Genomic DNA, 18,156 nt, shown 5'->3' with positions numbered 1-18,156 from the left:
TGGTGCGTTTTTTTACTCATTAATTGTCTGTGAGAGTAAATACTACACTGACAGAAAAGACAAAGGGAGAGAGGGATATCCAATTACACAAGGGAGATCATTTTTTTCACTCAAACTTGCCTGTAAATACTGTTTAAGTTGAGCGAGCTCGCAGTTAGCTTTGCCTGTTTGCCTGTTAGCTTCTTCTGTATTGCGTCACAACCCGGTGCAGGGAAAGTTGCAAGTGTGGTTTTCTGGACAGAAACACCAGGGGGAGATGAAAGACCCTCCAATCATCTCATTAACACTTGTATTACTCCCAGAGGGACTACGGAACGAAGTTACTTAGTACTGCTTTAACATATGCTATTTTATCGTTGTAACTAAACATCATTTTGACTCCACATTGTTAATGATGACCATGCTTGAGACGGACACAAAGCATAAAGATGCCATATATTCTGCAGTTGGATTCTTGTGCCTATGAATTTTGAAATGAATACAAAAACCTAGATTCAGGCCCCGGGAAGTCCATTAGTATTCTATGCAAAAACAATCTCACAAAAGTATAGAAGCATGTCATTTCCTCACTCTTTTTTCTTTGGTTTCCCGCGCGTCCCTCTGTCTCCCCTCGCTCCCTCTCGCCCCTCGCCGTCTCATCCACACACACACAGGCCTGCGCGCTCTGACTTTGATTAATGGTGAGGCAAGCTCTGCATTAAAAGCCAGGGGCAGCGAGTGGGGGCCAGATAAAAGTGGAGCACCCGAGCCAGGCATGGGGAGGTTTGGACGAGTAGACGGGAGCGCAGGACACAGTCACCAATCACTGTCAGCCTCCGCGTCCCCGGGTGACAGTGCAGGGAGAGGGCCGGGGGTTCTGGGACAGGGGCTGCGCTGGGCTCATACATGCGGCATATAGTCTGTGACAGGTCGGCCACGTGGGGACATGTGTGCTCGGACCACGCTGCTCTGACCCCCCTTCAAGTCCAACTGTGGATGGCAGAGAGAAGTACTGTGAGTTAAAGAACTAGTAAATTACATGGTATTATACTGATTAGTGCACTTTGTTAAGGCTTCACTTCATCAATTCAAGATCTTGGTGAAAAAGGAATGCAACTCTGGATCTTTTGACATTGCACAAGCTTGTTGAAACAATGCCACCGCAGATGTGTCCTGCAATCAAGGCAAAAGGCTGTCCAACAGCAGTGACTTATTTTTTTGAGGACGGCCAGAGTATTTTAGTCATTCTTAAAAAATGTGGAACCTCCCAATCCTAATAATTACATTTCTATGATCAGAATGTGTTGGAAAACACATACTGCCACATATAAATACAGAGCAGCAAGCACCGAACATCGACATTTTCACAATTCTGTCATTTCTGATAAGTTTTGAATGCAGATATTATAAACCAGTAAATTGCTAAAATCTCTTAAAGTGCGTATTACACATTAGACACAATTTTTGCTAAAACACAGTTATTATGTTTAAGATTTTGCTAAAGATTGTACCCAGCTTTCTTAGTTTGGCCATTTTTGTATTGTTTATAGTTTCACTTCCTTATTGGACACCGACAGGAAGTGACATAGATGAAGGAAAACAATGTTAAACTGTTGCCGTGCCGACCATGTTAAGTCAATGGGAAGTCAAGTGAGTGAGACAAACTGCTATGAAACTTTACCTTAATCTATGTCACTTCCTGTCAGCAGCTTAAAAATTCTAATAATTCTTTTGCCCAATATTTCTTCATTAAAATTGCTGCTTCGCCAAAATAAAATGATAATTATGCAACTGATGTTATCCTTCTAAATAAGTCAGATTTTCAAAAGCATTAAAACCTGTCATATGCACTTTAACTATTAAACGTGTTTTTATTGTCCAAAAACCTTGAATATAGTCATGTTTTGATCTTGAGGCTTGCTGATTCCAAGAACGAAATGACTTTTGTCTGATATTTTCCTTTTTGGTCACGGCGTCTTCAGACATCTCCGACCCAGGAGTCTGAGTTAAAGTTGTGGAAGCACCATCCTTTAGCCCCAACTCCTCAGTGCAGGAATTTGAGAGTGGAGTGCCCCTCCCCAGGGTCTGTCAGGAACAGCGTGTGCCTGTGGCCGGTAATTGATAATGCGGTGCAGGCAGCGCTGGCCCTGGTCAGTGGAGCGTGAACCAGGCTGAGAGGCAGGGCTGAAGCCTACAGCCCTCTCTCTGTCTGGCTCTGAAAGGAGAGAGCCCAGAGAGGCAGACTAAACACTAGCCATTTACTCCATAAACAACAAAAGCTTGCGCGTTATCAGGGCCTGTTTGCATCGATTTTTATATAATTAGTTCAGTAAAATAAACAAACAATTTGATTATTCAACCAATTTGATATCCTCTCCAATTATATTTAAGAATGCAAACCATACATTCATTTTCAACAGTAGGACTGGGCCATAATAAATATGGTTTGACCAGCTCAGTAAACTATACCGGAATGTCGCCTTCCTGCACGGACAGTATCTCTGCCTTCTTTCTGTCACCAGCCCTGTCCTCAGCACATGCAGAGGCTGGGAGTCCCGTGATGGAGGCCTGTAGGCAGGACTCACGGTTGGACAGGAAGCAGTGTGCGCTGTCTGGGTTAATTGACAGCTCATGCGTGTTCGGATGGAGTCGTACTGAAGGAATGACATCCGGCACCACAGCTTGGCTCGACAATGGCATCAGATTTAATTCACCAGACTTGTGTATCAGAGTGATTGTACACAGATGGTTTGAGCAGTGTGACTAAACACAAGTTGTTATTTCTTCATTGTTTAGAGATGTTGTTGTCTTAAAAAGTTAAAGCTGACCATATACTTATGCCTGGATATGCTCGATTAGAGAAAAGGCAATGACATTCCCAAGATTCTTTCATGAATGCATTGCAACCTATAGTAGTGCGTGTGAGTGAATTCATCCCTGGAGACGTGGGTCGTTAAATTTCATAGAGAAGCACATATTTTGATTTTATTGCTGCCAGCTACATTTCAACTTCAAACAAACCTAAATTATTGCAAAATCACTATTCTTCAAAGCTTATTTGTATTCAACACAAACCCCCCAAAAAACATATTTACGAGATGGAAGAGTGCTGATAAAGTGGTTAGGCGCATTCGCATTCCAAGTCTTTTGATGCTCGTTGTTTTTTCCACGCAGAACTTGAGAATGCCACGCCGCGCCTCGGCTGTGTTAGTCCATTCAGGTAGCCAAAATAACTGCGGGCCAAATCCGACATGACTGCTCGCTGAACCCGTGCCAGACCTCTGAATGACTACACTGGCAAAAAAAAAGCTACAGTGAGTTCTGCTAACGGGAGCTGATACCTAGCCCGAGTCTCTAGCCTTGAACTCCATCCAAATGTGACAGCCGAATCCGGGCCAAAAAGTGCTTATGTTGGATTTTCGAAAACTAAAGTATGCATGAGAAGAGGGGCTCGGATCGGTCCGGCTCATTTGGCTATACCTGTAGAGTCACAGTTGCATTGTTCAAACTTGGGTTCTGCGCAGGGTGTGCTAATAGCCGCAGTCCTTTAATTGTGTGTCAAAAATGTGCAGCATTTCTCTCCGAAAAAGCTGGCACCGTTGGGTTTATTTGTCCCAATATGTTGTTCCAATATGAGCTGCCAAAAAAGCAGACAATTGCAATCACTTGTGAAAAGAATTGTTCATTTTTGATTCGAATCGTCCGCTATTAGTCCATCCCGAGGTTTTCTTTAGGTGGCAGCTAATCAGAATTTTCGACACTCGCCATTGTCGTAAAGTTTTCTTCTAACAAACTGAAAAGAACTGCCACAGCGGTTGAGGCAGAAGTAAAAGGGCCACACAATCGGAAAAAAAAAAAAACTTTACAACTGATGACTTTTTTTCTTTTTACACTACCAAGTAAACATGCATAACCTCACGACTAAAGAGTGATGAAAAAGCAAAAAAAAAAAAAATCTGCTGCTGTTTAATTTAGAGGCTTTTTTCATGTTATTTTAGATAGTCCTTGTTTATAAATACTTTGGTCATGGTACTTTACTTCTTTTTTGTCCTAGTTTTAAAGCAGTGCTAAGTAACTCATGCCCCTAGAGGCCTTAAGCGCCACTGCAGGTGTTGTAGCATGTTAGTTTTTTTTACTCGTTAATTGTCCGTGAGAGTAAATACTACGCTGACAGAAAAGACAAAGGGAGAGCGGGATATTGTACATCCAATTACACAATGGAGATCTTTTTTTTTTTCACTCAAACTTCTTCTTCGTGATTCGATTAGTGTGTATTGGTGGCTCTGACCCGTAGGCAGGAAAGGTACAAGTGTGGTTTTCTGGCCAGAGACACCAGGGGGCGATGAAAGACCCCCAATCATCCCATCAACACTTGTATTACCCCCAGAGGGACTACGGACAGGTTTTTAGGTAAACAAGTGACGTAGTTCTGCTTTAACCTGATTCAGTTTTGACCTTCAGTCCAGTTATAGTCTTGATCTTACTTGGTAGTCGGTGTGAAAAGTTTGCGAATCACTGCTGTAAAATGTCCACAACAGAAGCTTGCCGTACAAACTGTTTCTTCACCTCCAGCCATGTCGTGTTATTCGGACGTAAAGCAGTGGTTAAGTCCTGACGTGTTGTTCTCTTGCTTTGTTTATGCCCTGCAGCTCCTTCAATAGTTCCCATCATGCATCAGATCAGCTCCACCATGAACAGCTTCACTCTGTCATGGCCGCAACCCGAGCAGCCCAACGGCATCATTCTGGACTACGAGCTGCGCTATTATGAGAAGGTAAGACCAGACACAGAATACAGAAATTGCATTCTCTGGGGGGAGGGATTTTAGTCTCCTATAGAGTTGGAACTAAAAGGTGATACAATTTTATATTACGAGCAAAATGTTGCACACAGCATCATCCACTGAGTAACATAAGTCAACGGTGTATTAAAAAAAGGAAACAAAAGTACAGTGCAACAACTTGGTTTCACGCCAGATCACTGAACACACACAATACAGCTGCACGATATAGCATCGGAATGCTTAAATGTGAAAACTCATTGGTTTAACCTCTTACCCCCACCTTCACCAAGTGCATTTTCTCCAGTTCGGCTTTTTTCAAATCTAAGAAGCTTCTCGGCCTGTAGCTTACAGCCTAGTAGGCCAGAGTGACACCTCATTTGAAAGCTAAGACCTACAAAACTGATCTAAGCCCCTTCCTGGTGATGATTGTCAAGATATTGTCCTTTGTTGTTGTGTTTTCATCACACTTTTGTTGCTTTTTTGAGTTATTTTGGTCACATTTTTGTGGCTTAAAGGGACTACACAGAGTTTAAAAATGTTACAATTATGTATTTTCCTCCCCCTACATGTTCCAGCAAGGTCCTATGGTGTAGAATGAGCCCAGACCTGTTCAGCACAACTGCCTCTAAAATCCTGCACTGTCACTCAAAACGTTGTTACTTTGGGTCCGAAGTGCCGTCATGCACAAGCTTAATATAGAAGGTGCAGCTACACGTATGACCTGAGGTGACTAAGTAGTGATGGAAACAAGACAAAAACGTGGCAAAAAAGGGCAGCAAAAAAGCATCAAAAACATGATAAAACCTGACAAAAATACGGCAAAAAAAATCTATGAAAATGTGATTACGTGATGTGCCAGAAACGACTATAACATGATAACAAAGACAAGGAAGAAACTTAGATGAGTTTTGTCTTAGCTTTCAAATGAGGTGTTACTCTCTGGCCTATCTGTAAGCTCTCCAGTTGAGCAGCTTTTTACGTATTTATTTTTGGAGAAAATGTGCTTTTTGAAGGTGGGGGTTAAAGGATTAACACCACACTATCGGAATTCAATCTAGCTTTGTTTTATTATCTCTTTCTTATTGGGTTTGTGAGTGATTTTGTCTCTCACAAATATAAAAAGAAATGAAGCTATAAGTTATGACAGAGGTCAGAATATTGGCTAAAAACTGATATAAAATATAAGGAACGCAACATGTGTCAGTATAGAATGATCCCAAATGAGTACAGCTCTAAATGTATTATATTATGATTCCATTGCTATTGACGGGCAGCATGTTTGAGTCATTCGTGCCTTTGTTTCCAAGTAGAAATAACTGAATACGACTAAAACTGTACTTTGATACATTTCTCAAGTTCAGACCTTTCCAATCCACAAGTTCACCTGTTGACTCACAAGTCCAGCCCTTAAGACAAGTCCAAGTTATTCCTCGCAACTCCTCCATTCCTCGCCCCACGCCGTCTCCATGTGTCTCGCCCCGTCTTTCACTTTGCTACATCCAGCTTCCTCTGCCAAACCTCGTTTGTTCGATATCAGCGCGCGCAGTCCCCTGGGTTGATAATACGTTCTTTGAGCGTGTTTGCCTGCTTCTCTCCCACTGTTCTTTGGTTTCGTCTGCTGATGAAGTGAATAGGTTGACCTCTGCTCCAGGCCCGCTCGACACAGTGCCTCTACCTGTCCCGCTGTGAAAATGCATTGCACCTGTGTGGGGAAGGGGTGGGGGGGTGGACCATCGAGCGGTCTGCCCAGACACAATACGACTGCTTTATTAAGTCCTCATACCCGGCCCTCTGCGTCTATGCAACTTCAGTATTGACCCAAGCCTGTCCCTATAGGCCTCTAATGACACCCAGGCGCTTTTTTTTCTTCTTCTTTCGTTTCTTTTCTTTTTGTCCCTTCTTGGACTCTCATCGATTGCTATGGCGAGGTTGCATGTTCTTTTCCCCCTCGCATACAGTATGTCACTGTAAACTTTTCTCAAGACTTGCTCCACCTTTTACCCACACTGCTTTTAAACTGAGTAAACGGAGGGAACAAAATCAATTGCGTTTGATAAATATTTCTTTTCCCCACCCTCTATTTATTTCACACAAACCCAATTTCGGCCTCGGGATCAATATTCAGAGCCCCCACCTTGGAGCAGAGCTTGTCACTTTAGCAGTTTCACTCAGAGAGAACAACAATGGCGTGTGTGTGTGTGTGTGTGTGTGAGTGTGTGTTTTTTTTAGTTTTTTTTTTAATGATGTTTGGAAGCTTGGTTATCCAATAAATGGCTGCCTCTCGCTCTGTCCTCCCCATGGCATCGGGCGGGTCATGAAATTGAATCGGATCGCCGTGAGCCGGAGAGAGCTTATCTGGCAGACAGCGCCAAGTCTTGTAAATAACACTCTTATGCCCCCGCTATTGGCTCATGAATATCAATGAAAGCTAATCCTATTGATGTTTATGTCGCGTAGCCCCCCCACACACAAATAGTCGTGCGAGCTGTAATCGCAAATTAATGAATTAGCAAGAGTGAGATGTGAAGTTGCGGCGCAAGGTGATGCAGGATGAAGCAAGACGTCAGGATCGTCAAATGTCACACCTCACCAATACAAGATCGTGTAAACGTCCACAAGAAACAATATAACAGGATGTGTTTCTTTAGTACCATTTCATAAAGTCACTTTTCATCATACGTTTTAGTGACAACCGCAGTAAAAAAAAAAAAAAAAAGTCAACTTAAAGCAGAACTAAGTAACTCATGCTCCTAGAGGCCATAAGCGCCACTGCGGGTGTCGTAGCATGTTGCATTTTTTTTTACTTATTAATTGTTCATGAGAGTAAATACTACACTGACAGAAAAGACAAAGGGAGAGAGGGATATTCATCCGTCCAATTACACAATGGAGACCCATTTTTTTTCACTCAAACTTGGCTGTAAATATTGCTAAAGTGGCGCCACCCCACAGCTAGCTTTGCCCGTTAGCCTCTTAGCTTCTTCTTCGTGATTCCACTAGTGTGTATTGGTGGCTACAATCTGGAGGCAGGAAAGTTGCAATTGTGATTTTTCTGGCCAGAGACCAGGGGGAGATGAAATACCCCCAACCATCCCATTAACACATGTATTACCCCCAGGGGGACAACAAAAAGGATTTATTAAGGTAAAAACAAGTTACCTAGCACTGCTAATCGCTCATTCAAAAACACCTCTGTTGCAGCCATGATTGTTGTTTGCTCTTCTTCATGAAAATAGCCCAAAGTTGATACAGATGGAGAGCGACTAACAGAAAGGCCCGCATTTTGCTTTTGCCATGATCTCTTCCGCGCGTTGCACTATAACGTGTGTGCATTGCAAACTCGGGCAACAGTATGAGTTTAAAAGATAAAGTGAAATTGCTCTTAACGTACCATTAGATTCCTGTTGTATTGGAAAATGCCTCGGCGGCGTGTGGTAGACACAGAAGGTGAATGAGAGTGATTGCTTTGTGACACACTGAGCGCTGGAGATGAGATTTCCACGTCGGTGGTCCTCCCTGACACACTGTGTTTGGGGCTTGGTGAGGCTTTTGATGGACTCTAAATAGACTTCTCCTCTGTCCACATGACACTGGGGCTACTGTCTGTGGCTGTAGCTTATTCAGGCTCTCTCTGGCGTAAACTATCGCCAAAACAAAGCCTGCGAGATGAATATGCCTTTGTATCTATTTGGGCAAATGTCAATGGTATAAGTGATAGGACATCCTGCAAATCCTGCCAATCAACAACAAACATGCTAAAAAAAAATTTCATCCAATCCTCAGTTTAGCAGGAACAGGCCATTTGCAATCATTACACCGTGATGGTAAAATGCCGTAGTGAGAGAACAGACGGTGCAAATTAATTTATTGCATAATGTCTTTCACAAAACACTGTTTTCCGTTAAGCTCTTATGTCCCTGTAGTGATATCAGCTCCAAAACACAGAGCGGTTAGACTCTGCTCTGTCTCTTAATATGCGTAAGACTTTATGAAAACGTGTCTTTTTACAGAAATGGCCTTGATCATTCTCTTTAAGCGCTTGAGCAAGGCCTGTGTAGCTCTGAGCTCGATGACAGGGGCCAGGCTTGATGGCCCTGTTCGCTGGAAGTACTTTTTTGAGACGTTAAAGTAAAGTTTTTACCTCCCAAACGGGGATTTTTGATGCGTTCCTCTGGTCGACATCACTCATACTTTCTATGTGCCTGACTTTTCCCTCATACAGCACACGCATGTCCCTCCACACGGAGCGAGATGAATTCAACAAAATCACTTGTATTCGACAGCTGTTTTTTATTGTAAACATCGCCGCCCAAGCTTAAACATCGCCAGAGCGTGGGCTTGCTCTACTCCAGCCGTTATGCACTGCGGCAAGTACAGTGTTTATTCCCAAAATGATATTTCCCCCTAAACTACGAAAATAAAACGGCAACTCCCCATTTACGGTGACAGCCCGGACTGCAGCTGGTAATAACTCACAAAGAGTGTTTTTACGGGGCTGACATAAAGCTGCAGTAGGTGCTAACGGCATCGTCTCCACGGCGCTGTTCCCTTTTCGCTTCCTCCCTTCTCATTACAGAATAAGTGGTCTTGGGACCCTGTAAATTGGGAAGCGAGATGAAAGAAATTAAAGGTTTGTAGTGGGGAGGGAGGGAAAAAGCCCTATGCTCTGGTCGTCTTCGTTTCTCTCATGCCGCCGTTGCTTTTTTTTTTTTTTCTCTCTCTCTCTCTTCGCGGCGGCTTGAAAATTTGGGGAGGGTGGAAATAACTCGGCATAGCGGAGGTCAGGCCCTCCATTAAAGCTGGAGCAGAGCAGCAGCAGCTCTGGTTACTGATGGCCCCGAGTGTGACCGTGGGTGTGCGGCTGCGTGTGTGTGTGTGTGTGTGTGTGTGTGTGTGTGTGTATGTGTGTGTGTGTCTTTGGGTGACTTCAGGTTGGCTCATTCTGGATGTCAGCTGAAAGGCACTGCTCCTCACATCTGCTGTATATACAAACCCCAGCACCATCTGCATGTTTGGCACTGTTCTCGGGCTTTTACGTGAAATTAGCGATTCTTCAAAAGTATTGCCAGTACGCTCAAATATTTTCTTCTTCCTCTTCGGTGTGACTGAAGGACGAGTGTTCCAGTGTTCAGTTCAGTCGTCATATTTCATTTACTGTTAACCCCAAGTCTTTCATTGTGCGACTGTTTGGCACTCAGGGTCATCTGCGATTTTAGACTTCATTCCTTTCAATTTGAGATCGTTTCATTTATGCTTTAGTAATTAAGTTAGGTGTTCTTCTCTCCCGATGTCATCTTTATTCTGAACCGCATTGGTAAAAAGTTCTTCAGGAGGCTAAAGCTGTCGACCCAAACAGCACAATAATGAAATTATTTGCTCCTAGATCTCTAAGTAGACTTATTTGACCTCTTTACCAATAGAAAGGTCATCTAACATTATTGCATTTGGAATATATTTTGGTTTGTTTGTGCTTTACATTGTCATATCAATGAGTCTTATCTGTGTGCTGCATTTAAATAACCTTGAGTCAGGTTTAAAGGTAATGTATTTCTGTCATAAATTCAGTTAAGTTATAATATAAAATTGAATGTAGTTTAAAAGCAGTATTTACTTTATGTGAAAATAGACATTGATTTTAGCCTATTCAATCTGAGCTAGTTAACATTAATTCAAACATTCATTTTGGCGTTTTCTCCTTTAGTTTACTTCATTATTTGACCCCAGGCAATGTGTTTTAATGAGTTGAATTTCCTTCATTCATGTCCCTTCTCAAACTCATTACTGTGTATGCCTCCTCCTCTGCCTCCCGCCTATGTGCACTCACAGTGAGCATGTGAGGGGGACACATGGTGTCTCTCCATGCCTGTCTGGTGCCAGGTGGTCAGGCTGTCCATTTTGAGTGGCTGGCATTATTATGAAAAAAAAAATCCACCCCCTTCCCCAAGTCCACCCACTCTGTCTATCTCACAATCTGAACGTCGAGTCACCTCGAGCTGCCTTGGGTTTTGTAGTCGGACAGAACATGTCGAGGTGGCCTTTACGGGGTCCACAAGAATAATGATTCCTTTCTGAATAGCTCGGCCCCAAAAATGTGGAGAATAAGATTTGGAAATGTCAGGTGGAGATACAGAGACAGATCCTGTTTCTCTGGCCTTTTGCCTGCTACAATAGAGCTGATGAGAAACCCTAGCTCTCTGTGGAATGCTCCTAATTACACATGTACTTTACTGTAGACAACGGAGTGCACCTTGAGCAAATATCTTTACAACATGTACGTATTACAGATGAAGTTGGATACTGTAAGACATGAAATATGATGGAGTGCAAATGTCATGAAATCACCTTTTCCCCCGCACAGTGGAATCCAGAACCTTCAACTCCAGAAGTTTTACTATTTTCTGACACACAAGCACAGGTGGAGGTTAACAACATTTGCAAATATTGAAAAGTGCAATATTTCTATCAAAAAATAGTTCTGAAACTGCAATCTTTTTAGTTTGGATTGCTTAGAGTCCTTGTCTTTCAAACTATTATGTTCAGATGTAAAAATCATAGTATAGTGTGTGAACTTATCTAATTCTTTTAGAGTCACCATTGCAGTGATAATGTGTCCAGGCTTGAACCCATGCCACCGCGCACCAAAAGTGTGACCCGGTATTAGATTATACGGGGAAGTTGTTCGGATTCAGAGAAAAATAGAACCAAATGAACCAAAGCTGTTATTATATTCAACAATTCAACAATCTATAGTGCTTTTATGTCCTGTTATATTTTTGCCCTATTCTTCTTTTCAGAGTATTCCTATTTATATTCTTCAGCATTCATTTGTAGATGGGTGCATATGTAGCAGTGGAGCTTTCCAAACGCTTCAGCTAACTGGACCCAATAAGCCGTGTCCACTGGGAGTCCATTCTTGCTAAATTAGTTCGAATGAGTTTAGCCCCGCTCCCCGCTGGCTCTGCTGTCTGTCACCCCTGGCAGGGCTTCTGATTGGTCGCTGCGCCATCTGCCTCTCCACCTGCATCTTTATTTAGCGAGCTAGGGTGCGGTCCTGCTAATCCCCATTTGACTGACAGCATGGAAGACACCTCTCATAGCTGGAACTCCCCTTCGGCACTGGTTTTCTTTTTTTTTGTTCTAATTGGCTACCCGGATGTGTCCGAAGAGCCAAGCGCTTGCTCATTCATTACGTGGCAGATGTGTGTGTGCGTGTGTGCGTGTGTGTGTGTGTGTGTGTGGTTTGTAACAGTAGTGGGCTAATCCCCGCTTGACTGACGGCGTGAAAGGGCCAATCGTAGCCGGGGGTTCCCTCGAGAGATCCCCCCCCATTGGCCACGTGCCATCTGTCTTACTCACCTGTCCTCTGTTTCAAATCTGAGCATATGGGTTGGCGGTGGCTCCGAGGGGGGATGCACCGACTGACATGAAGGGCAAGACAAGTCCTGACCCCATGCGGCGGTCCCTTTGCTAGACGGATAGAGGATAATGTTTCCGACACTTGAGGGACTGCTTTACCTTCTTGTCCTTGATCAAATAAACAACTTTGATGTAATGCAGCCGATTGTCAGCGGTTCTACAGAGCAAAGTTTCTGTTCAAATAAATACAGTACCCTTCTATGTATGTTAGCTAAGGCTCGCAGTGTCGTATTGAATAAACACTACACTCAGTTTTACAGCGCTAAGATAAGCATTGGATGACACACTGTACACCAAGTCATTTATGCTTACATTACACACAGGAACATAGCTCGGTTGCAATTATATGGGTGATAAAGGATAAGTCTCGAAGCTACAACATGACCGAAGAGAGGAAAAAGGAAAATGCATTTATTGCCTTTAACGATAATCCTAATCCTCAACATTTCCGCGCGCGCTGTCACACGAGACGAGAATGCGAACACTTTGAGACACTGCGTAAATTAGCCGCATTCATCTTTCCATTCAGACGCGGCTCTCCTCTGGAAAACTTGTTGCGGTTAACTCCCCTTCCTCTTTCCCCCAACATTTGTCTTCATCAAGCCCCCAGTACAGTTAATGTGATTGCACTCATCATAATGCGGCCGTGTGGGAGGCGCGGGGGGGTTAGCGCAGTCGCTGATTTCATAGCTATGTTTACCTCATCTGCTCAATGACGGAGCAGCCGGAATGATTCAATTACGCCAATCAGATCGCATAACATGTCTGTGTGGGTCGCCTGCGCCTCTGGTTCTTTATCGCTTCCTGATATCGGCCTCCATCCACTTCTGGCTTGATATGTTTTCGTCCTTGTATGGGGAGCGTGGTTTAAATGGAAAAGTATAAGAACAATAAGAACGACAAAGAGCAATAAAGATTTTGATTGAAAAAAGCGTAGTCATATTTGTAAGATGTTGCCCCATATTAAACAAGCACAAACAGCCGGGCCTCTGTTTACTGTATGTTCCTGACACCAGGTATTTTACCCCGCTTTTTACTGCTTGGTTCTCTCAGCCGTGTGCAGCAGTGGGTGTAGAGTGGGCGCAGTCTTATTTTCTGGCTGTCATATTCGCTCTGGGTTAGAGGAAGGTGACAGGCCTAAGTAATTACTGATCCCCGAGAGCAGATTCCTACACTGCAGTGTGCGGCGCAGCATTGTTTCAAGAGCACTCCACAGCCAATGCATGCAAGCGGACACCATCTGTGAAACAGGGCCCTCGATGAAAGAGACATTTGACATGACATTTCAAGTCAAAGAAGATGCCATTTCATTCTACATGTGGGGCCAAGACCGAAATGGAATTAACATATTCGGTATTGTCTGAAATATAACAATATCTGTGCAACAGCAAAGACATACCCAGAATGTGTTTGGTAGTAGTTCCTTCTCTTGACTAGGTATATTGCCTCATTCATCTCTTAACCCCGTCCTTCTCCGAGCACATTTTCTCCAGTTTGACTGTAACCAAATCTTAAAGCTTCTTGAAAAAACCCCTACAAAATAGCAAAAGAAAGAAGACGAAAGCGAGGATGAAAAAGTCAGAAAAACCTAACAAAACTGTGTTGAAAAAAGCAACAGAAAAGCAACAGACAAAAATGTGGTGAAAAATGACTTCAAAGTGATAAAAAATGACAAAAAAGTGAAAGAAACAAGGAAAAAAAATTGTGATGATTTTTTTTTTCAAAGTAAAAAACAAAAATTTTAAAAACAAAGATGGTAAAAAATGACTTCAAAGAGATGAAAAAATGAAAAAAAATAATGAAAAAATGTGATGGAAAAATGGCCCAAAAGTGCTGTAAAAAATGACTTCAAAGAGATGAAAAAACGACAAGAAAGTGATACAAAAATTTTAAAAAAAGTGATGAAAAAATGTGATGAAAAACTGTGATGAAAAAATGACTTCAGAGTGATGACAAAATGATAAAAAAGTGATGGGAAAAATGACAAAAAAAGTGATGGAAAAATAACAAAAAAAGTAATAAAAAAATGATTTAAAAAATGTGATAAAAAAATGATTAAAACAATGTGATGAAAAAACTACAAAAATGTGACAGAAACGATGAAAAAAATAGTAATGAAAAAATGACAAAAAACTGATGAAAAAAGTGATGAAAAAATTATTTAAAAAATTTGATGAAAAAAGGAAAAAATGTCATAAACAAATTATGAAAATGTGATGATGAACTAAAATATGGCTAAAAATGTCAAAAAAGTCATGACAATGTGGCAACAATGCGAGGGAAAAGATCCTTCTGGATGACTTTTGTAGGTCAGCGTTCAAATGAGGCGTTTTTCTGGCCGATAGGCTGTAAGCTCCAGTCGAGAAGCTTTTTGGGTAAAAGGCATTTGGGTAAAACTGAACTGAAGAAAATGCACTCAGTTAATGTGGGAGTTAAGAGGTTTGGAGTACACGCTGACTCCCTGTGGATAATTGTGTTGAAGCTATTTACATTATTCAATATGAACATTTCTTTCATTTATTATTTCATAAAAAAAGCCTGCATGGTGCGTCTTACGTGGTGACTATTCACTGTGCCATCCTACAATATTCCTCCAGTTTACCCCTAATTCCTGCCACAGCCCTATGTGACCAAGTAGTGCTACCTCGGCTCCTGTTCCGCAACATCCCACTCCTCCGTGGGAGCACCGAGAGGCACAAACAACCCCAAAGCTTCATGTTTTAGTTTTGCACTGTTTAGAGCCCATCTGCTTGCCCTCCCTAACCCTTTCCCTTCTGTCTGCTGCTCTTCCAGGACCACGCTGAGATTAACTCCACCGTCCTGCGCAGCCAGACCAACACGGCGCGGGTGGAGGGACTGCGGCCAGGTACGGTCTATGTGGTGCAGGTGCGCGCTCGGACCGTGGCGGGCTTTGGCAAATTCAGCAGCAAGATGTGCTTCCAAACCCTCACAGATGGTAAGGATCTGCACGCCAGGAGACACCATGGCTTTGTCCATCTCCACGCGTCACACTCTCAGTCTCTCACTCACTCCTCTGTGCATTTGTTAGCGGTTAGCATTATGCTTGATAGCATCAGTCTCCAGTGTTGCAAGGTGTGTGCAGATCATTTGAATATGTGTACAGTTAAGTGTTTATTTTCGCATTAATTTAAAAAATGCGTCGCTAATTGTTTCTTTTTTTCCCACACAGCCCTTCTGTTGCTGTCAAGCTGTCCCAGAATGCATAGGCTGTGATTACAGTTTGAGCAGATTATTGTTAATGGTGGGGTAGAGACCAGCAGCACCTGCTTTACTGGCAACATAGGTTTGCTAGCTAGGTCTGAAAGGAAAATGCCGGGAGAAATGTGTACAAAATTACATTAAAGTCATAAGTGAGTGTAATAGTGTGACTGATGTGACTCTTTACTACATTAGCGCGTAAATCGTTTCTTCAAAAACACTCAAGGGTGTAACCGCCTGCTTAGCTGATCAGAAAACTGCAAAACTAGTGTAATCAACAAACAATGGGTGTGAAAGAGTAAGTTTAGATTGTGCAGTTTGGTTTTCTAAATAACTAAAATGCACATAAGAAGCGTCTCCATCAGGGCTATAGCCCGGCTGAACTGTTTAAATTTACTCTCTGATCTGTATTCAATTAAATCAATTCTTTAGTTATCTAAGCACCAAATGTTTTTGACTTCTTCCTATCACTGCACAAATATTGTCATTTGGCCTTAATGTCATCTTCAGACACAACAACTACAAACTGCATTTGTGTGATATTGTGAATTGATATGACAATAAGATAAGATAAGACAATGTTTGTATCACAGTGGAGAAATTCACTATATCAATCTTAAAATATGAAATATGCAGGACAATGTTGTTGTTGTTTTTTACCCCTGGAACTCTTTGCACATTTTTTGTGTTAAAAAAAGTAAAGCCTACTCTGCGGTGAAGCAGTTCAAAAGGTCCCCTCTCTGGGCTGCCTATAGTCTCTCCCCTCCCAGTCCATAATGCATCCGACAGGGGTGACATTTTCAAGTTGTATTGTGTTAATGCAGATGATGGCGATGGATGGGGCAGCGTGGGGCTCAGGGATGAGAGATAATGATGATGAACGTGACTGTTTAACTGCACGCGGCAGATGTAGAGTGGCCCCCGGAACACTCCCTCGCGGATGTTCGTTCGCTCTCTCTCTCTCTTTCTTTCTCTCGCTCATTTCCAACGCACAAAACTGTTCAACTGCTGGACCCGCGCCAAGACACGGGAGGCTTCAAAGCAATTAACAGCAAACAACATAGAGATTTAGACAGTCATTCCCACACAGACGTGCAACAAGAAACTCTTACACGAGGAAACGGTTAAGTCAAATTTCGGAATATAGTACCAACCACGCATTAGTGGAACAGTCGTCGTCATAATTTTGGATTGAACGACGGCAGCGTTTGTTGTCAGGTGATATTTTCACGACGTTCTCTCTGAAACATCCTACATTACAGTTTTACTTGCTCTCCGAAGCACCTCTGCCCCGCGCAACCTCTCCCAGACCCTCTTCCATCATGTCATTCTTCCCATGGCTCCACTCCCGGCTACTATAATCACCTTTGTCTGTCTGCCAGCACGTTTCTATAATACACCTCTGCAAAATGTACCTCTCCCCTACACACATGCACCCTCCAACCCTCCCTCCCCCACCTCCTCCGCACAGGTGATTGACAGGTGTGATGAAGGAAATGTGAGTGGGCCGCGGCTAAGGTGACTGATTCATTGCCCCCCCCTCCCGTCCGCTAATGGTTCAGTAATGGGAATTATGGATGACTGTCAGATTTCTAGCTGTCTTATGAAATCAACTTTTATTTTATTTTTTTTATTTTTTGTTGCAAGGGGCCTGATCTTTTCAGTGCATTCCCATCTACCTTTCTTTTTTTCCTTTTTTTTTTACGGAGCGTAGACGACTCAATTTTGGCGGGTTCGTTGATATATTCTCGCAAGCTAAAAGAGTGAGCAATTCTTGTCACTGTGAATTTTGCTCATTGTAGCGCCGTATCCGAAGGTGCGTTTCTCTCCTCTTTATCGCTTCTATCCACTGGGGCCCATTCTGCATGTAGGAGCCTTCCCACGGCATGTTAAAGCCTATCACCATAACCATAGTGTCTGGAAATAGTTGAAGGGAGACACCTTGCAATAAAAAGATAACAGGATTACTTTTCTTTTTCTATTTTTCTCTTTTTTCCCCCCCCCTCCACTGTCCAATGTGTATTTATAACGTGTTTGGGCAGCGATTGGCAGAAGGTGACCTGCGTTTCAACACTTCTGAAGTAACATTTCAAGGTGCACTTTCTTGCCCGCTCATCTTGACAGATGCAGCTACACGCGCTTTATGAAGCAGAAGGCGTCACTCATTCTTGCCAAAAACCGAGCAAGTCTCTCATATTGTAGGGATTTTCCTGGACACACAATGGTAAATAAACAGGTCGCGTCACTTAAACTAGTGTATTGTGCAAATTTGGATTGCTGCAAACAAATAGTGCCATTTTAATGTATTTTTTTGTCATTGTGAGATTGCCCCAGTTCCTTGGCTGACGTGTACACATCAAGTGCTGACTCTCACAACATTCCTTCGTCTAGTAAATTGTATACTTTGGTCAATAACACATCCCTTCTTATTTTTTTTTCCTGTGTTTTGTGACAGATGACTTCAAGTCGGAGCTGAGAGAGCAGCTGCCCCTGATAGCAGGTTCAGCCGCAGCAGGAGTGGTCTTCATTGTGTCGCTCGTGGCCATCTCTATTGTTTGCAGCAGGTAAACACACCACTGTTACATTGCAAGAGAGTGTAAGCCACTTCATAACCCAATGCATTTCTCTGAATGTCTGGTATATATGCACTGTGTCTTTCAAAAGCAGCCGCATTCTCATCCAGAGATACGTTCTCTAAAGTAAGACTACGTATGCCGGTGGGATTGCTCTCGGCAGCTACAGCAACAAAACAAAACACA

General features: G+C 42.8%; 1 protein-coding gene across 2 annotated transcripts in view; it reads left to right on the top strand.

Moving 5' to 3' along the window:
* Positions 1–18,156, top strand: part of LOC306973181 (ephrin type-B receptor 1) — a 180,808-nt gene that overhangs the window by 129,830 nt on the left and 32,822 nt on the right. For both annotated transcript variants that reach the window (XM_079570033.1, XM_079570032.1), the window contains exons 6-8: positions 4,629–4,753; positions 14,972–15,134; positions 17,853–17,961. In XM_079570033.1, coding sequence (XP_079426159.1) covers positions 4,629–4,753; positions 14,972–15,134; positions 17,853–17,961 — 397 coding nt within the window. The remainder of the gene's footprint in view (positions 1–4,628; positions 4,754–14,971; positions 15,135–17,852; positions 17,962–18,156) is intronic.

Source organism: Gobius niger (assembly GCF_951799975.1).
Source record: "Gobius niger genome assembly, chromosome: 13".
In the NCBI taxonomy this organism is placed as follows: domain Eukaryota; kingdom Metazoa; phylum Chordata; class Actinopteri; order Gobiiformes; family Gobiidae; genus Gobius; species Gobius niger.
The sequence above is the reverse complement of the archived record's forward strand: the minus strand, read 5'-3'. Positions and strand labels throughout refer to the sequence as shown.